This window comes from Mustelus asterias, chromosome 11 (assembly GCF_964213995.1).
Source record: "Mustelus asterias chromosome 11, sMusAst1.hap1.1, whole genome shotgun sequence".
Classification (NCBI taxonomy): Eukaryota; Metazoa; Chordata; class Chondrichthyes; order Carcharhiniformes; family Triakidae; genus Mustelus; species Mustelus asterias.
This window is the reverse complement of record NC_135811.1, coordinates 229159-255503: the sequence shown is the minus strand read 5'-3', so window position 1 is coordinate 255503 and position 26345 is coordinate 229159. Positions and strand designations below refer to the sequence as shown.

At 46.9% G+C, this 26345-nt stretch overlaps 1 protein-coding gene across 1 annotated transcript in view; it reads left to right on the top strand.

Annotated features, from left to right (window-relative positions):
• Positions 1-7100: 7100 nt before the first annotated feature.
• Positions 7101-26345, top strand: part of entpd1 (ectonucleoside triphosphate diphosphohydrolase 1) — a 189316-nt gene continuing 170071 nt past the window's right edge. The window contains exon 1 of the mRNA XM_078222976.1: positions 7101-7246. Coding sequence (XP_078079102.1) covers positions 7228-7246 — 19 coding nt within the window. The 5' untranslated portion in view covers positions 7101-7227. The remainder of the gene's footprint in view (positions 7247-26345) is intronic.

Below are 26345 nucleotides of genomic sequence, written 5' to 3'. Positions count from 1 at the left end.
AAGTGATTGCAGAGCCTCTGGCTCTGATCTTCAGGTCGTCGTTGGCCTCTGGTATAGTACCAGAAGATTGGAGGTTAGCGAATGTTGTCCCATTGTTTAAGAAGGGGAACAGAGACTTCCCCGGGAATTATAGACCGGTGAGTCTCACTTCTGTTGTCGGCAAGATGTTGGAAAAAATTATAAGGGATAGGATTTATAGTTATTTGGAGAGTAATGAATTGATAGGTGATAGTCAGCATGGTTTTGTGGCAGGTAGGTCGTGCCTTACTAACCTTATTGAGTTTTTTGAGAAAGTGACCAAGGAGGTGGATGGGGGCAAGGCAGTGGACGTGGTATATATGGATTTTAGTAAGGCGTTTGATAAGGTTCACCATGGTAGGCTTCTGCAGAAAATGCAGATGTATGGGATTGGGGGTGATCTAGGAAATTGGATCAGGAATTGGCTAGCGGATAGGAAACAGAGGGTGGTGGTTGATAGTAAATATTCATCATGGAGTGCGGTTACAAGTGGTGTACCTCAGGGATCTGTTTTGGGGCCACTGCTGTTTGTAATATTTATTAATGATCTGGATGAGGGTATAGTTGGGTGGATTAGCAAATTTGCTGATGACACCAAAGTCGGTGGTGTGGTAGACAGTGAGGAAGGGTGTCGTAGTCTGCAGGAAGACTTAGACAGGTTGCAAAGTTGGGCCGAGAGGTGGCGGATGGAGTTTAATGCGGAGAAGTGTGAGGTAATTCACTTTGGTAGGAATAACAGTTGTGTTGAGTATAGGGCTAACGGGAGGACTTTGAATAGTGTGGAGGAGCAGAGGGATCTAGGTGTATGTGTGCATAGATCCCTGAAAGTTGGGAATCAAGTAGATAAGGTTGTTAAGAAGGCATATGGTGTCTTGGCGTTTATTGGTAGGGGGATTGAATTTAGGAGTCGTAGCGTTATGTTGCAACTGTACACAACTCTGGTGCGGCCGCACTTGGAGTACTGTGTGCAGTTCTGGTCCCCACATTACAGGAAGGATGTGGAGGCTTTGGAGAGGGTGCAGAGGAGGTTTACCAGGATGTTGCCTGGTATGGAGGGGAGATCCTATGAGGAGAGGCTGAGGGATTTGGGATTGTTTTCGCTGGAAAGGCGGCGGCTAAGAGGGGATCTTATTGAAACATATAAGATGATTAGAGGTTTAGATAGGGTGGATAGTGATAGCCTTTTTCCTCTGATGGAGAAATCCAGCACGAGGGGGCATGGCTTTAAATTGAGGGGGGGTAGTTATAGAACCGATGTCAGGGGTAGGTTCTTTACCCAGAGGGTGGTGAGGGATTGGAATGCCCTGCCAGCATCAGTAGTAAATGCGCCTAGTTTGGGGGCGTTTAAGAGATCCGTAGATAGGTTCATGGACGAAAAGAAATTGGTTTAGGTTGGAGGGTCACAGTTTTTTTTTAACTGGTCGGTGCAACATCGTGGGCCGAAGGGCCTGTTCTGCGCTGTAATGTTCTATGTTCTATGTTCTACAGTGGGGGTGTGATATGGATCCAGATATCAGTGTCACAGTGAGGTTGTGATATGGATCCAGATATCAGTATCACAGTGAGGTTGTGATATGGATCCAGATATCAGTGTCACAGTGAGGTTGTGATATGGATCCAGATATCAGTGTCACAGTGAGGTTGTGATATGGATCTGGATATTAGTCTCACAGTGAGGGTGTGATATGGATCCAGATATCAGTATCACAGTGAGGTTGTGATATGGATCCAGATATCAGTGTCACAGTGAGGGTGTGATATGGATCCAGATATCAGTATCACCGGGAGGTTGTGATATGGATCCAGATATCAGTCTCACAGCGAGGGTGTGATATGGATCCAGATAGCAGTGTCACAGTGAGGTTGTGATATGGATCCAGATATCAGTATCACAGTGCAGGGAGGTTTAAACTGATTCGGGGGGGGGGAGGGATCCTGAGTAGTGGGGCTGAAAGTGAGGGATGCATGGATGGGGACTGCAATGCACGGCATTGCAGAGGTGGGGTGGAGCAGGGTTTGAAATGTGTATACTTCAATGCCAGGAGTATTCGCAATAAAGTGGGTGAACTTGCAGCGTGGATCAGTACCTGGGACTTCGATGTTGTGGCTATTTCAGAGACATGGATAGAGCAGGGGCAGGAATGGATGCTGCAGGTCCCGGGGTTCAAATGTTTTAGTCGAAGTAGGGAAGGAGGTAGAAGAGGGGGAGGGGTAGCATTATTGGTCAGAGATTGTATCACAGTGTCAGAGAGGAGGTTTGATGAGGACTTATCTGTTGAGGTAGTATGGGCGGAGATTAGAAATAGGAGAGGAGAGGTCACCCTGTTGGGAGTCTTTTATAGACCTCCTAAAAGTTCTAGAGAGGTTGAGGAAAGGATTGCGGAGTCAATCCTGCTTAGGAGTGATAGTAATAGGGCAATTGTTATGGGGGATTTTAACTTGACTAATATTGACTGGAATTGTTATAGCTCTAGCTCGTTAGAGGGGTCAGTTTTTGTTCAAAGCGTGCAGGAAGGTTTTTTGACTCAGTATGTAGACAGGCCAACTAGAGGTGAGGCTATATTGGATCTGGTGCTGGGAAATGAGCCAGACCAGGTGCTAGACTTGGAAGTTGGTGTGCATTTTGGTGATAGTGACCACAATTCGGTTACGTTCACCTTAGTGATGGAAAGGGATAGGCATGAACCTCGGGCCAGTGGTTTTAGCTGGGGGAAGGGTAATTATGAGGCTATTAGGAGAGAATTAGGAAACATAGGTTGGACTAGGAGATTACAGGGACTGGGAACGTCCGACATGTGGAGTTTTTTCAAGGAGCAGCTACTGCGAGTCTGTGATAGGTATGTCCCTGTCAGGCAAGGAGGAATTGGTAGGGCTAGGGAACCGTGGTGCACCAAAAAAGTTTCTTTGTTGGTTAAAAAGAAAAAGGAGGCTTATGTTCGGATGAGACGTGAGCACTCGGGTAGTGCACTAGAAAGCTTTAGATTGGCTAAGAGGGAGTTGAAGAGCGAGCTTAGAAGGGCTAAAAGGGGACATGAGAAGACTTTGGCGGATAGGGTTAAAGAGAATCCTAAGGCGTTCTATAGGTATGTCAAGAACAGAAGGTTGGTTAGGGCAAGTTTAGGGCCAGTTATAGATGGCAGAGGGAAGTTATGTGTGGAACCGGAGGAGATTGGTGAAGCATTGAACCAATATTTCTCTTCGGTGTTCACGCAAGGGGACATGAATATAGCTGAGGAGGACACTGGGTTGCAAGGGAGTAGAATAGACAGTATTACAGTTGATAAGGAGGATGTGCAGGATATTCTGGAGGGTCTGAAAATAGATAAATCCCCTGGTCCGGATGGGATTTATCCAAGGATTCTCTGGGAGGCAAGAGAAGTGATTGCAGAGCCTCTGGCTCTGATCTTCAGGTCGTCGTTGGCCTCTGGTATAGTACCAGAAGATTGGAGGTTAGCGAATGTTGTCCCATTGTTTAAGAAGGGGAACAGAGACTTCCCCGGGAATTATAGACCGGTGAGTCTCACTTCTGTTGTCGGCAAGATGTTGGAAAAAATTATAAGGGATAGGATTTATAGTTATTTGGAGAGTAATGAATTGATAGGTGATAGTCAGCATGGTTTTGTGGCAGGTAGGTCGTGCCTTACTAACCTTATTGAGTTTTTTGAGAAAGTGACCAAGGAGGTGGATGGGGGCAGGGCAGTGGACGTGGTATATATGGATTTTAGTAAGGCGTTTGATAAGGTTCACCATGGTAGGCTTCTGCAGAAAATGCAGATGTATGGGATTGGGGGTGATCTAGGAAATTGGATCAGGAATTGGCTAGCGGATAGGAAACAGAGGGTGGTGGTTGATAGTAAATATTCATCATGGAGTGCGGTTACAAGTGGTGTACCTCAGGGATCTGTTTTGGGGCCACTGCTGTTTGTAATATTTATTAATGATCTGGATGAGGGTATAGTTGGGTGGATTAGCAAATTTGCTGATGACACCAAAGTCGGTGGTGTGGTAGACAGTGAGGAAGGGTGTCGTAGTTTGCAGGAAGACTTAGACAGGTTGCAAAGTTGGGCCGAGAGGTGGCGGATGGAGTTTAATGCGGAGAAGTGTGAGGTAATTCACTTTGGTAGGAATAACAGATGTGTTGAGTATAGGGCTAACGGGAGGACTTTGAATAGTGTGGAGGAGCAGAGGGATCTAGGTGTATGTGTGCATAGATCCCTGAAAGTTGGGAATCAAGTAGATAAGGTTGTTAAGAAGGCATATGGTGTCTTGGCGTTTATTGGTAGGGGGATTGAATTTAGGAGTCGTAGCGTTATGTTGCAACTGTACACAACTCTGGTGCGGCCGCACTTGGAGTACTGTGTGCAGTTCTGGTCCCCACATTACAGGAAGGATGTGGAGGCTTTGGAGAGGGTGCAGAGGAGGTTTACCAGGATGTTGCCTGGTATGGAGGGGAGATCCTATGAGGAGAGGCTGAGGGATTTGGGATTGTTTTCGCTGGAAAGGCGGCGGCTAAGAGGGGATCTTATTGAAACATATAAGATGATTAGAGGTTTAGATAGGGTGGATAGTGATAGCCTTTTTCCTCTGATGGAGAAATCCAGCACGAGGGGGCATGGCTTTAAATTGAGGGGGGGTAGTTATAGAACCGATGTCAGGGGTAGGTTCTTTACCCAGAGGGTGGTGAGGGATTGGAATGCCCTGCCAGCATCAGTAGTAAATGCGCCTAGTTTGGGGGCGTTTAAGAGATCCGTAGATAGGTTCATGGACGAAAAGAAATTGGTTTAGGTTGGAGGGTCACAGTTTTTTTTTTAACTGGTCGGTGCAACATCGTGGGCCGAAGGGCCTGTTCTGCGCTGTAATGTTCTATGTTCTATGTTCTATGTTCTATATGGATCTGGATATCAGTCTCACAGTGAGGGTGTGATATGGATCCAGGCATCAGTATGACAGTGAGGGTGTGATATGGATCCAGATATCAGTATCACAGTGAGGTTGTGATATGGATCCAGATATCAATGTCACAGTGAGGGCATGATATGGATGCAAATTTCAGTATCACAGTGAGGTTGTGATATGGATCCAGATATCAGTCTCACAGTGAGGGTGTGATATGGATCCAAATATCAGTATCACAGTGAGGGTGTGATATGGATCCGGATATCAGTGTCACAGTGAGGTTGTGATATGGATCCAGATATCAGTATCACAGTGAGGTTGTGATATGGATCCAGATATCAGTGTCACAGTGAGGTTGTGATATGGATCCAGATATCAGTGTCACAGTGAGGTTGTGATATGGATCTGGATATTAGTCTCACAGTGAGGGTGTGATATGGATCCAGATATCAGTATCACAGTGAGGTTGTGATATGGATCCAGATATCAGTGTCACAGTGAGGGTGTGATATGGATCCAGATATCAGTATCACCGGGAGGTTGTGATATGGATCCAGATATCAGTCTCACAGCGAGGGTGTGATATGGATCCAGATAGCAGTGTCACAGTGAGGTTGTGATATGGATCCAGATATCAGTATCACAGTGAAGTTGTGATATGGATCTGGATATCAGTCTCACAGTGAGGGTGTGATATGGATCCAGGCATCAGTATGACAGTGAGGGTGTGATATGGATCCAGATATCAGTATCACAGTGAGGTTGTGATATGGATCCAGATATCAATGTCACAGTGAGGGCATGATATGGATGCAAATATCAGTATCACAGTGAGGTTGTGATATGGATCCAGATATCAGTCTCACAGTGAGGGTGTGATATGGATCCAAATATCAGTATCACAGTGAGGGTGTGATATGGATCCGGATATCAGTGTCACAGTGAGGTTGTGATATGGATCCAGATATCAGTATCACAGTGAGGGTGTGATATGGATCCAGATAGCAGTGTCAGTGAGGTTGTGATATGGATCCAGATATCAGTATCACAGTGAAGTTGTGATATGGATCTGGATATCAGTCTCACAGTGAGGGTGTGATATTGTTCCAGATATCAGTGTCACAGTGAGGTTGTGATATGGATCTGGATATCAGTCTCACAGTGAGGGTGTGATATGGATCCAGATATCAGTATCACAGTGGGGTTGTGATATGGATCCAGATATCAGTGTCACAGTGAGGGTGTGATATTGTTCCAGATATCAGTGTCACAGTGAGGTTGTGATATGGATCCAGATATCAGTGTCACAGTGAGGGCGTGATATGGATCCAGATAGCAGTGTCACAGTGAGGGTGTGATATCGATCTGGATATCAGACTCATAGTGAGGATGTGATATGGATCTGGATATCAGTGCTACAGTGAGGGTGTGATATGGATCTGGATATCAGACTCAAACTGAAGGTATGATATGGATCTGGATATCCGTGTCACAGTGAGGGTGTGATATCGATCTGGATAGCAGTGTCACAGTGAGGATGTGATATGTATCTGGGTATCAGTGTCACAGTGAGGGTGTGATATGGATCTGGATAGCAGTGTCACAGTGAGGATGTGATATGTATCTGAGTATCAGTGTCACGGTGAAGGTGTGACATGGACCTGGATATCAGTATCACAGTGAGGGTGTGATATGGATCTGGATATCAGTCTCACAGTGAGGGTGTGATATGGATCTGGATATCAGTATCACAGTGAGGGTGTGATATAGATCTGGATATCAGTGTCACAGTGAGGGTGTGATATGGATCTGAACATCAGTATCACAGTGAGGGTGTGATATGGATCTGGATATCAGTATCACAGTGAGGGTGTGATATGGATCTGAATATCAGTATCAGTGAGGGTGTGATATGGATCTGGATGTCAGTCTCACAGTGATGGTGAGTATGGATCCAGATATCAGCCTTATGTGAGTTAGGATGTGGATGTCTGTCTCTTGCAAGGAGGCTGTTGGGTTGGTGTGACTGATGACTGATTACAGGAACACAAGTCATCGGATTTGAAGAAAAGGGAAGCTGCTTGTGTGTTTTTTTCAGTGTGTGGGTCACCGGAAAGTCTGAGGAAATGTTTGTTGAGGTTTGAACTGATCAGATCTTGTGAAAAGGGATGGGTGTTTCACTTCGCCGTGTCCAGTCTCAGACGTCCCACTCAAGAATAACTCCTCCTACTTTGCGGGAAGTCCAGTTGCAGAGATCGGAGCAGCAGCGACAATAAGAAAGTGCCGGAGCAGGGCAGCGGGATAGAGGCTGAGATGCCTGGAGCACAGGAAGGTAAGCGGAAAGATGGCATCATATCTAAAACTAACCGCTGAAAGGAAGAAAGCCAGAAGTTGAGAAAACTCTGGGCTGCAGAGCGGTAAAAGTGCAAGTGGGGAAAGTGTTAATGGCTTCAATGGAGGGGGTTGGAGTGAGCTGAGAATTGGGAATGTTTGCCGGTGCTGCTTTGATTTTTGCAGTTTAACTAACAGAGTTACAACAATTAAACCGCGGGAAAGCTCTAAGGTGTCTCGAACCGAATGGCACCAGTGAATGAGTTGAGTGGATTCTCAGAATTCTGTCTCTTTATCACAATCGGCAAATAAAACAAATCACTGGAAGTGTTTTCTAAAGCGACGTCAGCTCTACATTAACATTCTGCATTAACATCTTATACAGCCTTCACTTTATGTATAAGTAGATTCACCCCAACATTAAACTGGGGCACAGTCACTGTCCCTCTGCGATAAGGTTGTGTCTCAGTGTGGGGTTTCTAGGGCTCGCTATATTAGTATTTATGCATCCCAGTCTGATAGCTTCAGCAGTGAAAGGGCACCGACATCTTTTGCTATTGATAAACAAGGGACTGACTGGCATCTGAGTCTGTGTCTCAGACACTCAGCTTGCAATGTCTTACTCGGTGCTTCACTCTGTGCCTGCATTGCACTGTTGTCTCCAAACTGTCAGGCTGCTTATCCCACATCCACTGCAGGTTGAACAGAAATGTCCTTCAATTAAATATTGGGAAGTCCAAAATAATTCCCACCATGAGCTCTGTCTCAGCTGCCACCAAATCCGTTCTCTCTCCCGGAAAACCTGAGGTTGAAGCTGACTATTCCCACTTTGGTAACAGATTTGACCCGAGATGAGTTTATGACTATATATCCATTCCATCACTAACACCACCGGCATTAGCCAGTTTTACCTGTCTCAGTTACCCTCCTGCTGCTAAAACCCTCACTTCTGCCTTTGTTACCTCTGGAGTTGGCTATTCCAATACATTCCTGGCTGCACTCCCACATGCCCTGTCAACTTGACATCATCCAAAACTCTGCCTGTAGACTAATTTGTACCAAATCCCAATCTCCCATCAGTGGTGTGCTCACTGACCTACTGAGGAAATTCTCCTTGTTTTTACATTACTCCATGGCCACTCCCTGCTCAATCTCTGTACTCTCCTCCAGCCATACATGCAGCCACAGCAATGTGACTCTCAACCGCCCTCTGCTTTCTGAACAGGGGCAGCTAAGGATGGGCAATAAAAGCTGGCCAGCCAGCGACATGTCCCACAAATGAATATCTCTGAATTTCACATAAATAGTGTGTAAAACTGTTGGAGGGCACAGCTCTGCTCCAGCACCTGGAAATGGTTGATAAGAACATAAGAAGGAGAAGTAGGATATTCAGCCCGTTGAGCCTATTCCACTATTCAGTAAGATCATGGCTGATCTGACATTAACTCCACTTTCATGCCAGCCCCCAGAACCCTTAACTCCCTTATCAATCAAAAGTCTGTCTAACTCGCTCTTGAATATATTCAATGACCGAGCCTGCACTGCGCTCCAGGAGAGAATTCCAAACACTAACTCTGAGGGAAGAAATTCCTCCTCATCTCCATCTTAAAAGGGAGACCCCTTATTTTTAAACTGTGCCCCTAGTTCTAGATTTCCCCACAAGAGGAAACATCCTCTCAGCATCCTACCTGTCAAACCCTCTCAGATTATTACGTGGTTTAAGATCGCCTCTCACTTTTCTAAACTCCAGTGAGTACAGGCCCAACCTGCTGAGCTTTTCCTCATAAGGCAAAGCTTTCATTCCAGGAATCAGCCTTGAGAATGTTCTCTGAACTGCTTCTGATGAAAGTGTACCACTTGTCATTTTCATAATGCAATTACCCTTCAGTGTGGATTTCCTGTGTACATATCTTTGCTCATTAATGTCAGGAGTGTCAGGGTAGGTGACCAGAATCTTCACATTTCTTCTGCAGGATTAGCTTTGAACATTCCAATGTTGACTGCAGAACATGGGGACAAACTCACTGAACTCTCTGCCCAGTGCCCAAACTCTCCAACTCCATGTGATGCATATTGATGTTTCCTGTATTTTATCCCATTAGACATCACCCCATCATTTATTGTAAAAGTTAGCTGCAAAGTGTAACTCCAATGAGACCAATCTCAGAAACTGGTGAGATGGATTGAGTTTTAACCTCAAAGCCCAGTTCTAGTGATGATCTTCAGTGCTGACGAGCACTGCTAACCTGGTGTTGTTAAACTTCTTACACAGTGAGATAATCAGAGATCAAAGTTATTATTGTGTTCGGTATTGTCAGGTGTAAATGCAAAACCTTGGAGAAATTAATGTGAACTGAACAGAAATATTAGTTTGATAGAGTTCGAAGCACACTCACCATGGAGGGAGAGGTGGGCTTGTCACTACAGACTGGAGCAGACAATCTGACACTTCATCCCCAAATGACCTCGCTCTAATTTTAAGATTATGTCCTCAGAGGAAGCAGTTTCCTTATGTTTTCCCATTGTCTCTCTATCATGCTAAAGACCCCAAGTATATCACCCATCAAACTTTTAAACTCAAAGGAATAAAGGTAAGTTCATGCACTGGAACTCATTACTTTAGGCCTCAGCATTATTCTGGTGAATTTGCACTGCACCCTTCTACCCCCCCCCCCCCCTCCCCCGCCCCTCCCTCTTTAAGGCTGATATATCCTTCCTGAGATGCAGTGTCCAGAACTGAACTCAGTAAATGAGGCCTGGCCAAGGTTCTGTCTGACTGAACCAAAACTTCCAGCTGCTCTTATTCCATTCCCCTCGAGATGAAATCTAACATTTGTCTTTACTGGATGGGGAATTCTGTTCAGAGAGCAAGTTGCCACTAATGACTGATGAACAAGAATGGTAAAGTAACACAGTTCTGGTCTCCATATTATAAATAGGAAATAGAGCCACAGGCAAGATGCAAAACTGATTTTCAGTGATGATGCAAAAGTCGAGAAGTTCTAATTACAAGAAAAGTCTGAACAGGCTGAGGTGCTTTTCTCTAGAAAAGATTGAGCAGGAACCTGCGAAGGGTTGGATAGAATCGGCAAAGCAGAAAGGCTTCCACTTGTGTGAGATACTGGAGGTTGCAGTTGCTAAGGATGAGCTGTTGAAGGAAACATGATTCTCATCCTGTGGAAGTACAGGCTGCAGCCACGGTGCATCACTGGGGGAGGGGAGTGCCCTGTCGTTCTATGTAACAGAAATGGCAATTCAGCAGGACTGAAGGTATGTACTCAGATCCCTGGTCATTCCCTGGATGCTCTTGTCCTCTTCATTTTCAGATATTTATTCGATGCCATTTTAAATAATAGTCTCCACCTCACTTGCCCCGTTTGGTGAAGCATTTCCAGTTCAAATACCTTACTGGATGAAAACATTTCTGTTTTCATTTATTTTCCAGAACCTCAGTCTGTCGGCTGGACTTCCCCAACCTAAAGCAGGTGAATAGGCTGGTAGTATGTTAGGGGTAGACATTGAAGATAAGCCCAAAGTCTGCATTCCTGCCACCAAGACAAACTACCAGCTGCAGCACCCAGTGGACAGACAAATGAACGTGGTGCCAGTTTTCCCTGTTTGGTACAGCCGGCTGCTGCATGAGCGAAAGATGCCCAAGTTAATACTGGCAATGCCCAAGCAGATTTCCAGTGAGTGGGGCCTCCTTTATGCTAACTGCATGAATTCAAATGGGATCCCAGCAGCAGTGACCAGCGCTACAATATGATGCAATGATACTGCACTCAGTCACTCTTCAGGAGCACGGAGCCATTGAACAGCCCTGCCTTCACCTTGCAACTAACCTCAGCCGAGTCACTGATTTGACTGTCAGCTCTTCAGGCTGACTCATAGAGGTTTATAGCACGGAAACAGGCCCTTCAGCCCAACTTGTCCATGCCACCCTTTTTTTTTAAACCCCTAAGCTAATCCCAATTGCCCGCATTTGGCCCATATCCCTCTATACCCATCGTACCCATGTAACTATCTAAATGCTTTTTAAAAGACAAAATTGCACCCGCCCCTACTACTACCTCTGGCAGCTTGTTCCAGATACTCACCACCCTGTGTGTGAAAAAATTGCGCCTCTGGACCCTTTTGTATCTCTCCCCTCTCACCTTAAACCTATGCTCTCTAGTTTTAGACTCCCCCACCTTGGGGAAAAGATATTGACTATCCAGCTGATCTATGCCCCTCATTATTTTATAGATCTCAATAAGATCACCTCTCAGCCTTCTACGCTCCAGAGAAAAAAGTCCCAGTCTATCCAGCCTCTCCTTATAACTCAAACCACCCTGGTAGCTTCCTAGTAAATCTTTTCTGCACTCTTTCTAGTTTAATAATATCCTTTCTATAATAGGGTGACCAGAACTGTACACAGTATTCCAAGTGTGGCCTTACCAATGTCTTGTACAACTTCAACAAGATGTCCCAACTCCTGTATTCAATGTTCTGACCGATGAAAGCAAGCATGCTGACTGCCTTCTTCACCACTCTGTCCACCTGTGATTCCACTTTCAAGGAGCTATGAACATGTACCCAGAGATCTCTTTGTTCTGTAACTCTCCCCAATGCCCTACCATTAACTGAGTAAGTCCTGCTCTGGTTCAATCTACCAAAATGCATCACTTCGCATTTATCCAAATTAAACTCCATCTGCCATTCGTCAGCCCACTGGCCCAATTGTTCAAGATTGGGTGACCGCTGGTCACAGGCCTCCAGTTTTAAAAACATCCCTCTACAACCACCCTCTGGCCTCTGTCATCAAGCCAATTTTGTATCCATTTAGCTACCTCGCCCTGGATCCCGTGAGATTTAACCTTATGCAACAACCTACCATGCGGTACCTTGTCAAAGGCCTTGCTAAAGTCCAGGTAGACAACATCAACTGCACTGCCCTCATCTACCTTCTTGGTTACCCCCTCAAAAACTCAAATTTGTGAGACATGATTTTCCACTCACAAAGCCATGCTGAGTGTCCCTAATCAGTCCTTGCATCTCTAAATGCCTGTCGATCCTCGCTCTCAAAATACCTTCCACCAATTTACCCACCACAGATGTGAAGCTCACCGGCCTGTAATTCCCAGGCTTTTCCCTGCAGCCCTTCTTAAACAAAGGCACAACATTTGCCACCCTCCAATCTTCAGGCACCTCACCTGTGACTATCGATGATTCAAATATCTTTGCCAGGGGATCCGCAATTTCCTCCCTAGCCTCCCACATTGTCCTGGGATGCACTTCATCAGGGGATTTATATACCTTGATGCGCTTAAAGACTTCCTTCTCTATAATATTGTCACTCCTCAAGACATCACTATTTATTTCCCAAGTTCCCTAACATCCATGCTTTTCTCAATAGTGAATACTGATGAGAAATATTCATTTAGGATCTCACCCATCTCTTGTGGATCCGCACACAGATGACATTGTTGATCTTTAAGAGGCCCTACTCTCTCCCTTGTAACTCTTTTGGCCTTTATGTATTTGTAGAAGTGCTTTGGATTCACCTTTGCCTTATCTGCCAAAACAATCTCGTGTCCCCTTTTTGCTCTCCTGATTTCTCTCTTAACTCTATACTCTTAACTCTATACTCTTAACACCCCCTATACTCTTCAAGGGACTCACTTGATCCCAGCTGCCAATGCATGTCATGTACCTCCTCCTTCTTGACCAGGGCCTCAATATCCCGAGTCATCCAGGGTTCCCTACTTCTGCCAGCCTTGCCCTTCACTCCAAGAGGAATGTGCTGACCCTTAACCCTGGTTATCACACTTTTGAAAGCATGCCACTTACCAGATGTCCCTTTGCCTTCCCACAGACTCCCCCAATTAACTTTTGAAAGTTCCTGCCTGATACCATCAAAATTGGCCTTGCCCCAATTTAGAATTTTAACTTTTGGGCTAGACCTATCATTCTCCATAGTTATCTTAAAACTAATAGAATAATGATCCCTCACTAAAGTCACCTGCCCTTCCTTATTTCCCAAGAGGAGGTCAAGTTTTGCCCCCTCTCTAGTCGGGCCATCCACATACTGAATGAGAAATTCCTCCTGAATACACTCAACAAATTTCTCTCCATCCAACCCTCTAATGCTATGGCTGTCCCAGTCAATGTTGGGAAAGTTAAAATCCCCGACTATTACCACCCTATTTTTCTTGGAGCGATCTGTAATTTCCTTACATATTTGCTCCTCAATTTCCCGCTGACTATTTGGGGGCCTGTAGTACAACCATATTAAAGTGATTTCCCCCTTCTTATTTCTCAGTTCTACCCATATAGACTCGGTGGCCGAACCTTTGGATATATCCCCTCTCAGTATTGTCGTGATGTTTTCCCTAATTAAAAGTGCAACTCTCCCTCCTCTCTTACGTGCTGTTCTATCTTTCCTACAGCATCTGTATCCTATCTGAGCTCCTAGCCACAACTGGATGAAGGTCCCGAGGGTGGCCTGTCAATTTCTGCCACCAATAAGGTGCCGCTCCCCTCACCCACCCACACAGGATTGGCTCGCATGTTCAGCAAAACCTCCTCAGGGTGGCACTGTGGTTAGCACTGTTGCCTCACAGCGGTAGGGACCCGGGTTCAATTCCCGGCTTGAGTCATTGACTGTGTGGAGTCTGCACGTTCTCTCCGTGTCTGCATGGGTTTCCTCTGGGTGTTCCGGTTTCCTCCCACAGTCCAACGATGTGCAGGTTAGGTGGATTAGCCATGCTAAATTGCCCCTTAGTGTTCAAAGGTGTGTAGGTTAGATGGGGTCAGTCCTGGTAAATGTGTGGGGTTACAGGGATAGGCCAGGGGAGAATGCCAGGATAAGTTACGCTGTCAGAGAGTCAGAGCAGTTTCGATGGGCTGAATGACCTCTTCTGCACTTCAGGAATTCCATGACTCTATTCCGTTGACCCCTGGTCCAAATCTCCGTTACTGACCTCTGGTCTGAGTCTCTGTTACTGACCCCCGGTCTGAGTCTCTGTTACTGACCCCCGGTCTGGGTCTCTGTTACTGACCCTCGGTCTGGGTCTCTGTTACTGACCCTCGGTCTGGGTCTCTGTTACTGACCTCCGGTCTGGGTTTCTGTTACTGACCCCCGGTCTGGGTCTCTGTTACTGACCCTTGGTCTGGGTCTCTGTTACTGACCCTCGGTCTGGGTCTCTGTTACTGACCCCCGGTCTGAGTCTCTGTTACTGACCCTTGGTCTGGGTCTCTGTTACTGACCCTCGGTCTGGGTCTCTGTTACTGACCCTCGGTCTGGGTCTCTGTTACCGACCCTCGGTCTGTGTCTCTGTTACCGACCCTCGGTCTGTGTCTCTGTTACCGACCCTCGGTCTGTGTCTCTGTTACTGACCCTCGGTTTGAGTCTCTGTTACTGACCCTCGGCCTGAGTCTCTGTTACCGACCCCCGGTCTGAGTCTCTGTTACCGACCCCCGGTCTGTGTCTCTGTTACCGACCCTCGGTCTGAGTCTCTGTTACCGACCCCCGGTCTGAGTCTCTGTTACTGACCCTCGGTCTGGGTCTCTGTTACTGACCCCCGGTCTGAGTCTCTGTTACCGACCCCCGGTCTGTGTCTCTGTTACCGACCCTCGGTCTGAGTCTCTGTTACCGACCCCCGGTCTGTGTCTCTGTTACCGACCCTCGGCCTGAGTCTCTGTTACTGACCCCCGGTCTGAGTCTCTGTTACCGACCCCCGGTCTGTGTCTCTGTTACCGACCCTCGGTCTGTGTCTCTGTTACCGACCCTCGGTCTGAGTCTCTGTTACCGACCCCCGGTCTGTGTCTCTGTTACTGACCCTCGGTCTGTGTCTCTGTTACCGACCCCCGGTCTGAGTCTCTGTTACTGACCCTCGGTCTGAGTCTCTGTTACTGACCCTCGGTCTGGGTCTCTGTTACCGACCCTCGGTCTGGGTCTCTGTTACTGACCCTCGGTCTGGGTCTCTGTTACCGACCCTCGGTCTGGGTCTCTGTTACCGACCCTCGGTCTGGGTCTCTGTTACTGACCCTCGGTCTGGGTCTCTGTTACTGACCCTCGGTCTGGGTCTCTGTTACTGACCCTCGGTCTGGGTCTCTGTTACTGACCCTCGGTCTGAGTCTCTGTTACTGACCCCCGGTCTGTGTCTCTGTTACTGACCCTCGGTCTGGGTCTCTGTTACTGACCCTCGGTCTGTGTCTCTGTTACCGACCCCCGGTCTGTGTCTCTGTTACCGACCCTCGGTCTGAGTCTCTGTTACCGACCCCCGGTCTGGGTCTCTGTTACTGACCCTCGGTCTGGGTCTCTGTTACTGACCCTCGGTCTGTGTCTCCGTTACTGACCCCCGGTCTGGGTCTCTGTTACTGACCCTCGGTCTGGGTCTCTGTTACTGACCCTCGGTCTGGGTCTCTGTTACTGACCCTCGGTCTGGGTCTCTGTTACTGACCCTCGGTCTGGGTCTCTGTTACTGACCCTCGGTCTGGGTCTCTGTTACTGACCCTCGGTCTGGGTCTCTGTTACCGACCCCCGGTCTGTGTCTCTGTTACCGACCCTCGGTCTGAGTCTCTGTTACCGACCCCCGGTCTGTGTCTCTGTTACCGACCCCCGGTCTGTGTCTCTGTTACCGACCCCCGGTCTGAGTCTCTGTTACTGACCCTCGGTCTGGGTCTCTGTTACTGACCCTCGGTCTGGGTCTCTGTTACTGACCCTCGGTCTGGGTCTCTGTTACTGACCCTCGGTCTGAGTCTCTGTTACTGACCCTCGGTCTGAGTCTCTGTTACCGACCCTCGGTCTGGGTCTCTGTTACTGACCCTCGGTCTGAGTCTCTGTTACTGACCCTCGGTCTGGGTCTCCGTTACTGACCCCCGGTCTGGGTCTCTGTTACTGACCCTCGGTCTGGGTCTCTGTTACTGACCCTCGGTCTGAGTCTCTGTTACTGACCCTCGGTCTGGGTCTCTGTTACTGACCCTCGGTCTGGGTCTCTGTTACCGACCCCCGGTCTGGGTCTCTGTTACCGACCCCCGGTCTGTGTCTCTGTTACCGACCCTCGGTCTGAGTCTCTGTTACCGACCCCCGGTCTGTGTCTCTGTTACCGACCCTCGGTCTGAGTCTCTGTTACCGACCCCCGGTCTGAGTCTCTGTTACTGACCCTCGGTCTGGGTCTCTGTTACTGACCCTCGGTCTGAGTCTCTGTTACTGACCCTCGGTCTGGGTCTCCGTTACTGACCCCCGGTCTGGGTCTCTGTTACTGACCCTCGGTCTGGGTCTCTGTTACCGACCCTCGGTCTGAGTCTCTGTTACCGACCCCCGGTCTGGGTCTCTGTTACTGACCCTCGGTCTGGGTCTCTGTTACTGACCCTCGGTCTGGGTCTCTGTTACTGACCCTCGGTCTGGGTCTCTGTTACTGACCCTCGGTCTGGGTCTCTGTTACTGACCCTCGGTCTGGGTCTCTGTTACTGACCCTCGGTCTGGGTCTCTGTTACTGACCCTCGGTCTGGGTCTCTGTTACTGACCCTCGGTCTGGGTCTCTGTTACTGACCCTCGGTCTGGGTCTCTGTTACCGACCCCCGGTCTGTGTCTCTGTTACCGACCCTCGGCCTGAGTCTCTGTTACCGACCCCCGGTCTGAGTCTCTGTTACTGACCCTCGGCCTGAGTCTCTGTTACTGGCCCCCGGTCTGAGTCTCTGTTACCGACCCCCGGTCTGTGTCTCTGTTACCGACCCCCGGTCTGTGTCTCTGTTACCGACCCCCGGTCTGTGTCTCTGTTACTGACCCTCGGTCTGGGTCTCTGTTACTGACCCTCGGTCTGGGTCTCTGTTACTGACCCTCGGTCTGGGTCTCTGTTACTGACCCCCGGTCTGAGTCTCTGTTACTGACCCTCGGTCTGAGTCTCTGTTACCGACCCTCGGTCTGAGTCTCTGTTACCGACCCCCGGTCTGTGTCTCTGTTACCGACCCCCGGTCTGTGTCTCTGTTACCGACCCCCGGTCTGTGTCTCTGTTACCGACCCTCGGTCTGAGTCTCTGTTACCGACCCCCGGTCTGAGTCTCTGTTACTGACCCTCGGTCTGGGTCTCTGTTACTGACCCTCGGTCTGAGTCTCTGTTACTGACCCTCGGTCTGGGTCTCCGTTACTGACCCCCGGTCTGGGTCTCTGTTACTGACCCTCGGTCTGGGTCTCTGTTACTGACCCTCGGTCTGAGTCTCTGTTACTGACCCTCGGTCTGGGTCTCTGTTACCGACCCCCGGTCTGTGTCTCTGTTACCGACCCCCGGTCTGTGTCTCTGTTACCGACCCCCGGTCTGTGTCTCTGTTACCGACCCTCGGTCTGAGTCTCTGTTACCGACCCCCGGTCTGAGTCTCTGTTACTGACCCTCGGTCTGGGTCTCTGTTACTGACCCTCGGTCTGAGTCTCTGTTACTGACCCTCGGTCTGGGTCTCTGTTACCGACCCTCGGTCTGAGTCTCTGTTACCGACCCTCGGTCTGAGTCTCTGTTACCGACCCCCGGTCTGGGTCTCTGTTACTGACCCTCGGTCTGGGTCTCTGTTACTGACCCTCGGTCTGGGTCTCTGTTACTGACCCTCGGTCTGGGTCTCTGTTACCGACCCCCGGTCTGTGTCTCTGTTACCGACCCTCGGTCTGTGTCTCTGTTACTGACCCTCAGTCTGAGTCTCTGTTACTGACCCCCGGTCTGGGTCTCTGTTACCGACCCCCGGTCTGTGTCTCTGTTACCGACCCTCGGTCTGAGTCTCTGTTACCGACCCCCGGTCTGAGTCTCTGTTACTGACCCTCGGTCTGGGTCTCTGTTACCGACCCCCGGTCTGTGTCTCTGTTACTGACCCTCGGTCTGGGTCTCTGTTACTGACCCTCGGTCTACGTCTCTCTATCAGACCTGAGTCTGACCCTTGGTCAGTGTCTCTTTATCTGACCCTCACTCTGTTACTGATCCACATCCTGTTCCCTTATGTCCCTTTTTTCAAATTTCTGATCTGTAAAACCAATCTTCAGTGTTTATATTCAAAAGTTTTCAGAAAATAATGCAGAATTCAACCTTCCAATCATTGTATCATTTAAGTAAATCTTTGGTCTTCCCTTATTTCTGTGGCCCTATCACCCTTTGTTTAATAGGGTACTCATGTTCAGATGTAGTACTTTATGGTTTAATCAAAGTCATTATAAATTGCTTTAATATTCGGTTGCTCTCAAAACCTTTTTGCTCCTCATGATTGTGCATGTCCGTCACTATTAAAAAGCTGTGTACCTGGAACCTGAAATCTCTCTGTTAAGAACCTCTGCATCTTTTTCCTTCTGTGAAACATTTTGTGATTTACCCAAACATAGAGTGGTGGGAATGTGGAATGAGCTGCCGGATAAAGTGGTAAATGCGGGGTCACTTTTAATATTTAAGAAAAACTTGGACGGGTTCATGGATGAGAGGGGTGTGGAGGGATATGATCCAAGTGCAGGTCAGTGGGACTAGGCAAAAAATGGTTCGGCACAGACAAGAAGGGCCAAAAGGCCTGTTTCTGAGCTGTAATTTTCTACGGTTCTATATCAATTAAATTCTTGAAGCATGGCGTGCTTCACCAGATCACTATGGCTCCTCTGAGTCGCCTTATCGAACAGTGACTAATTACATCCACTGTGATGATGCATTTGTAGATGTGTCAGAAACGTTGTCACCTTTGTTCAAAGCAGTGTGGTTTGGTGCTGTGGCTGTGATGAAATGCCTGAATGAGACATTCTGAAATTGTGGTTGCTGTCTTCATGGCACAAGGTCCCAATGCTGGTTTGAGTGCAATGTCCTTGCTGATTGCTACTAGCAGTGCTACATTCAAACTTGAAAACATAATCGTGCATATTATTTCCAGTCAGAATCTCATAATGTTGTGAAAAGCAGGTTAGATGATGGTCTCTCAGAGCGACTGTAACCTGCTAATCATGTGATTCTAAAAGGCCAAACATTTTGGAATTGCTCCCAGTAATTTGTTGCCTGTTTGATAATAAGATCATAGATAATCATAGAATCCCTACAATGCAGAAGGAGGCCATTCAGCCCATCGAGTCTACACCAGCCACAATCCCACCCAGGCCCTATCCCCAATGATGTTGAATTTAGGTTAAGGATGATCTTACCTTCGCAGCTTTATACTGAGAGCAACATTGTTTGAAATCTAACCTCCTCAAACCCGAATTACTGAGCCCTGCTGGGAGGCACAGCAGAGGTGGGCACAGCTCGAACTTATGTGCTCGCTGATTGTGCCCATTTCCTGATGTGAAGCAGAGCTGGGTTTGTGCTACTGAGGCGATATGATCGCAAGAAGCATTGGAGTTTAGAAGAGTGAGAGGGGCTCTCAGAGAAAGTTATAAAATTCTAACAAGATTAGACAGGGTAGATTCAGAAAGAATGTTCCCAGTGGTGGGGGAGTCCAAAACTAGGGGTCATAGTTTGAGGATAATGAGGAGAAATGTCTTCACCCAGAGGGTGGTGAATGTGTGGAATTCACTCCCACAGAAAGTAGTTGAGGCCAAAAGGTTGTGTATTTCAAGAAGGAATTAGATGTAGCTCTTGGGGCTAAAGGGATAAAGAATCTGGAGGAAGGCTAATGATCCAGGCGGACTTTATAAAACACTTTTGAGTTTCTGATCTGGATTATAACAATTTGGGGTGCTTTGCAGGATTAAAATCTATATTCCTTGATTGATTTGGGATTATTGAACTCAAAGACAGTGAGCACAAACATTGCAGTGTCAGGAAGGGGGAGACAATTGTGGCAGCATTTAAAATAGCCAGAAACACAGGCAGAATCATTGGAAATGGCTAGAATTCAATTACAAATGAAGCAGCTTGAATTCGAAGCAAAGGAAAGAGAGAGAGCAGCAAAAGCCAGAGAAAGGGAGGAACAGCAAGCAAAAGAATTGAAACAGTTTGAATTATAGATAAAGAATAAAGAAAAGGAAAGGGGGGGGGGGGGGGGGAGGACGGGGGGGGGGGGGGGGGGCGAAAGGACGGGGGGGGGGGGGTGAAAGGACGGGGGGGGCGAAAGGACGGGGGGGGGAAAGGATCGAGGGGGAAAGGACGGCTCCGGCATAACTTAAAGAAAAAGAGAGAGAATTTGAAATTCAGAAACTGGCAATAAAAAGTGAACGTTACTTAAAATTGGCAGAGGTAAAGGGAAAAGTCCAGGTTGAGAGTACTGATGAGGACGGTGAGAAAGAGAAACAGCGTCGTAGTCAAAGGCTGGGTGGAGATCTATTTAAATATGTCCAAGCATTGCCAAGGTTTGATGAGAAGGATGTAGAAACCTTTTTCATTTCATTTGAGAAAGTGGCTAAACAAATGAAATGGCCACAGACCATGTGGGTATTACTGATTCAAACAAAGTTGGTAGGTAGGGCTGGTGAGGTGTTTGCATCACTATCAGAGGAGATATCTGGTACATATGAGGAGGTGAAAAAAGCCATCTTATGTGCAAATGAATTAGTGCCAGAAGCCTATAGATAACTGTTTAGAAATCTAAGGAAAGAACCTGGTCAAACGTACATAGAATTTGAAAGAATCAAACAGAGTAATTTTGATAGATGGATAAGGGTTCTGAAAATAGATCAGACATATGAATCTCTTAGAGAAACAATTATTCACTTCCTGATGTATTGAGAACTCATGTGGAAGAGCAGAGGGTTAAAACTGCCATGTCAGGAGCAGAAATGGCAGATGATTACAAATTAGTTCATAAATCAAAGTTTGATTTCCAACATCAGTTTCAGCTTGTGAGGGAAACTGGGGAAAAGAGAAACCTTCAGGTGGCAAAGATAAAGGAGATCTTGTGGGAGATGATAAAGACAGTGCATCTCAGGTTAAAAAGGAAACACAGGAGGGTGGAAGAGAAATTAAAAGCCTCAGATGTTTTCACTTTAGTCCATGCAAAGTCGCAGTGTTGGGGACTTAAGAAAAGCACTGGGAAGACAGATGTGGTAAAACAGGGTAAGCCAGTGGGGTTTGTGAAAGTGGCAAAGGAAAGTCCAATTGAGGCAAAAGAGGTGCAAAAGAAGGTACAGCATGGTCATGGGTTGATTGATAAGAAGGTAGTAAGAAGTTTAACAACACCAGGTTAAAGTCCAACAGGTTTATTTGGTAGCAACTCACGTTGTTTTGTTTCTTAAAGACTTGATTAGCTGTAAGTATTCGCATTCCAACCATTATTCATGTAAATTGAGTTTGTGTCTTTATATGCGCTGTTTGTGAACAGAATTCCCACTCACCTGAAGAAGGGGCTTGGAGCTCCGAAAGCTTTTGTGGCTTTTGCTACCAAATAAACCTGTTGGACTTTAACCTGGTGTTGTTAAACTTCTTACTGTGTTTACCCCAGTCCAACGCCGGCATCTCCACATCCTGATAAGAAGGTGCCAGATCTCTTCGAAGAATTTACTTGTGTGGGTAAAGTTTACTCATGTGTACCAGGAGGAGTAGATAAAGAGGTTAAAATTTTAAGAGGTACGAGAGCAACTCAATCTTTGATAGCAAGAGATGAGGAGTTGTGTAATATGGAAGGAGTACTGCCAGAAAAGTTGGTAACATGTGGAATTCAGAGTGAGGAGAATAGTGTTCCATTATACAAGGTGAGGTTGGAGAGTCCAGTGAAGAGTGGTGAAGGGGTAGTAGGAGAAATAGAGAAATTATCTTGTCCAGGAATACGGTTTATCTTGGGTAACGAAATAGCTGGATCACAGGTGGGAGTGATGCCTATTGTGGTTGAAAAACCAGTGGAGAATTAAACAACTGAGTTGTTAAAGGATGCTTATCCTGGGATTTTTCCAAATTGTGTAGTAACAAGGTCACAAAGTCACAGGTTAAGACAGGAGGAGAAATCAAAGAGTGAAGATAAGAAAGTTGAAGTTCAATTATCAGAAACGATTTTTGATCAGATGGTTGGAAAGGAACAAAAACAGGTGGAGGATGAGGTGGGTATTTTTAGTTCGGGAAAGCTGGTTAGAGTTACAACAGAAGGATCTAGAAATAAAACAGCTGTATCAGAAAGTATACACGGAAGAGGAATCTGAGTGTATACCAGAATGTTATTACCTTAAAAATAAAGAAATGGAGACCTTTACGTATTCAGGCAGAGGAAAAATAGGCAGATGTTCATCAGTGGTATTGCTAATTTGTAATTGGTAAAAGATATTGCTAATTTTCCTTACTCTATGTTAACTGTATTCTTAATTAAACTTTGTTTGATGAAAGCTCCCTAGTGGGTCATTTGACAGGGGGCTAGCATTCCAGGCAGGCTGAGAGACCCTCTCCCCATTTCCTGCTTGGGCACAGGTGCAGCCACAGGCCGCCCTGTGGAGAGGTTGGCTCCCCACCACCACAGTGGTTGCTTGGCTACTTTTATTTTTTACTTGGCGATTTAAAAGAGTTGGAGAGAAACTGCCTCCATTTTGAAGTGCGCTCTCAGTTACTTACCATCGATTACAACTTGCTATTTTGAAAGCCGTGCGTATCGCCCTCATTAGGCTGAGAACCGGCGATCTGCATGTTAATTAAGGCATGCCCTCATGAAATGTCCAATGAGAGACTTTTTTTCCACTTGGTGCAGATTGGGGCGGCACAGTGGTTAGCATTGCTGCCACACAGCCCCAGGGACACAAATTCAATTCGAGCCTCAGGTGACTGTCTGTGCGGAGTCTGCACATTCTCCCCATGTCTGCGTGGGTTTCCTCCAGGTGCTCCGGTTTCCTTCCACACTCCAAAGGTGTGCAGGTTAGGTGGATTGTCCATGATAAATTCTCCCTTAATGTCCCAAGTTGTGTAGATTAAGAGGGTTAGCAGGGTAAATACATGGGATTACGGGGATAGGATGGGGGAGTGGGCCTGGGTGATGCTGAGTCAATGCAGACTCGATGGGCTGAATGGCCTTTTTCTGCACTGTAGGAATTCTATGATTCCAGGAAACAGTCCTGATACTGTTTCGGTTTCACTGTACATTTGTTATCCTCACCTGTTTGCTCAGCTAATTGTACGTTGTAAAGTCATTAACCATCTGCTTTGTAAATAGGAATAGTGTGTCACAAGAATAAATTACATCAGATATTTCACACTTACAATCACAGTCTGTTCACCTTGCACTTTGACCTGTAGCCAGCGCCCAGCGTTCCCACAGCTTTGTGTTTTGATCTCACTCATCAGGTTTCACCACTGAACCAATCCTAAACAAAATGACAAATCATAGGCATCCTCTGTAACTGCGACATATCGATAGTCTTCCTAATTCTCTGCGACCTTTGACATGGTCAACTAATCATCCTTCTCTTAAAGCATTGTCCAGCTCAGCAAGACCTAGCTCATTGGTTCCACTTCTACTGGAGCCAGAGCAACTGCAGTCACAGCTTTGCTTCAGCTCAGCTCCAACTCGGCCTGGAGTCGCTGCAGAGCAGTGTTTAGCTCATATTTTTAAAGTGAGTGAACAGTAAGCATTCACTCAACAGCAGCATAGAGATGGCCTAAAGCAATAGAAGAAAGAAATGGTGAGATAAAAGGTCCATATAACCCGAGGGTCTACACCTACATTTAGTGTTCAGATTTGAGCTATTTATTCCAGCTGATGGACTGTCAGCACAGATTTACACAGCACCCCGGCACAACCTGACATGTTCCAGGAAAAAATACTCATCCGAAAATATTAATAATTAAAATGAAGTCTGCCTCAATAAATCACTTATTACTATCATTGCCCCTTAACAAAGTGCGTGTGCATGCATACACACAGCTGTTTCTATCAAAATAAACAGCACTTCTTATTACAAAATGTATGGATGTTGAGAATCTGAAATTAAACAGAAAATGCTGGAAATTGCATCTGTGGAGAGAGAAACAAGCAGAATTTTCCAGCCTTTGAAGATTTTCAGAGATCCAAATGTGGATTCAGTTCCCATGATCAAATGCTTTAATGTCCTCCATCAAACTTGGGTTGTCTGACATCTGCCAGCTCCACTGGGAGAGCTGGGCACTGCTTTGGCAATAGGGAACGGGAGGGCACCTCAAAATGGAGAAAATCTTTAAATTATTTGTGGCCATAGCTTCCAGGCCATGATTAAGTTGAGTATAATGTTTTTATGTAACTAGACCTATGTAAACAGTGCTTGCGTATCTATTTGCATACACATTTTGGTCGTCACTTTGGAGCCAAACCTATAAATCCTTTCTACTTTTGCTCTCGCTTTTAACTTCTTTTCTCTTTATTCCTCCTCAACTCACTTCTACCGACATGTCTGTTTCATTTCTCCACTAAGGTTTAGGAGGACAAGGTGTTGGCAACCTTAAAAGTGGACAAATCTCCAGGTGAATTGTGCCCTAGGCTCTGTGGGAGGCAAGGGAGGAGATTGCAGGGGCTCTGACCCAAATTTCAATTCCTCTCTGGCCACGGGGGAGCAGTCTGTTTGTGAACAGAATTCCCACTCACCTGAAGAAGGGGCTTAGAGCTCCGAAAGCTTGTGTGACTTTTGCTACCAAATAAACCTGTTGGACTTTAACCTGGTGTTGTTAAACCTCTTACTGTGTTTACCCCAGTCCCACGCCGGCATCTCCACATCATGGGGGAGGTGCCAGACGACTGGAGAACAGCTAATGTAGTTCCGCTATTTAAGAAGGGTTGTAGAGATAAACCAGGGAACTATAGACCAGTGAGTCTCATGTCAGTGGTAGGGAAACTATTAGAGAAACTTCTGAAGGAGAGCATCTATCTCCACTTGGAGAGGCAAAGCTTGATCAGGAATAGTCAGCATGGCTTTGTCAGAGAGAGGTCATGCCTAACAAATTTGATTGAATGTTTTGAGGAGGTGACCAGGTGTGTAGCCGAGGGTAGAGCAGTCGATGTAGTTTATATGGATTTCAGCAAAGCCTTTGACAAGGTCCCACATGGGAGACTTGTAAAGAAGGTAAATTCACATGGGATACAGGGTAATTTGAAAAAGTGGATTCAAAATTGGCTCAGTTGATAACAGAAAGCTGCTTTAGTGACTGGAAGCCAGTGTGCAGTGGAATACCACAGGGATCCGGCTGGGCCCCCTATTATTCGTCATTGATATAAATAACATTGATGACTATGTGAGGGGTAGGATTTGGAAGTTTGCGGATGACACAAAGATTGGCCGGGTGGTTAACAGTGAGGCGGAGTGTGTTGGGCTCCAAGAAAATATCGATGTAATGGTCAAATGGGCAGATAAGTGGCAGATGGAACTTAACCCTGAAAAGTGTGAGGTGATGCACTTTGGAAGGTGTAATTTGACAAGGAAGCATTCAATGAATGGTAGGACACCAGGAAGTTCTGTGGAACAAAGGGACCTTGGTGTGTTTGTCCACAAATCTCTAAAGGCAGAAAGGCATGTTAGTAGGGTGGTGAAAAAGGCATATGGGACACTTGCCTTTATCAATCGAGGGATAGATTACAAAAGCAGGGAAGTCATGTTGGAGTTGTATAGAACTTTGGTGAGGCCACAGCTGGAGTACTGTGTGCAGTTCTGGTCGCCACATTATAGGAAGAATGTGATTGCACTGGAGGGGGTGCAGAGGAGATTCACCAGGATGCTGTCTGGGATGGAACATTGAAGTTATGAAGAGAGGTTGGATAGGCTTGGGTTGTTTTCATTGGAGCAGAGAAAACTGAGGGGGCGAACTGATTAAGGTGTTCAAGATTATGAGAGACATGGACAGAGTGGATAAGGAGCAAATGTTCCCCTTAGTTGAAAGGTCAATCACGAGGGGACATAGGTTCAAGGTGAGGGGCAGGAGGTTTAGGGGGAATGTGAGGAAAAACCTTCTTACCCAAAGGGCGGTGAGGGTCTGGAACGCTCTGCCTGGGAGGGTGGTGGAGGGTCTGGAACGCACTGCCTGGGAGGGTGGTGGAGGGTCTGGAACGCACTGCCTGGGAAGGTGGAGGAGGGACTGGAACGCGCTGCCTGGGAAGGTGGAGGAGGGTCTGGAACGCGCTGCCTGGGAGGGTGGTGGAGGGTCTGGAACGCACTGCCTGGGAGGGTGGAGGAGGGTCTGGAACGCGCTGTCAGGGAGGGTGGTGGAGCGTCTGGAATGCACTGCCTGGGAAGGTGGA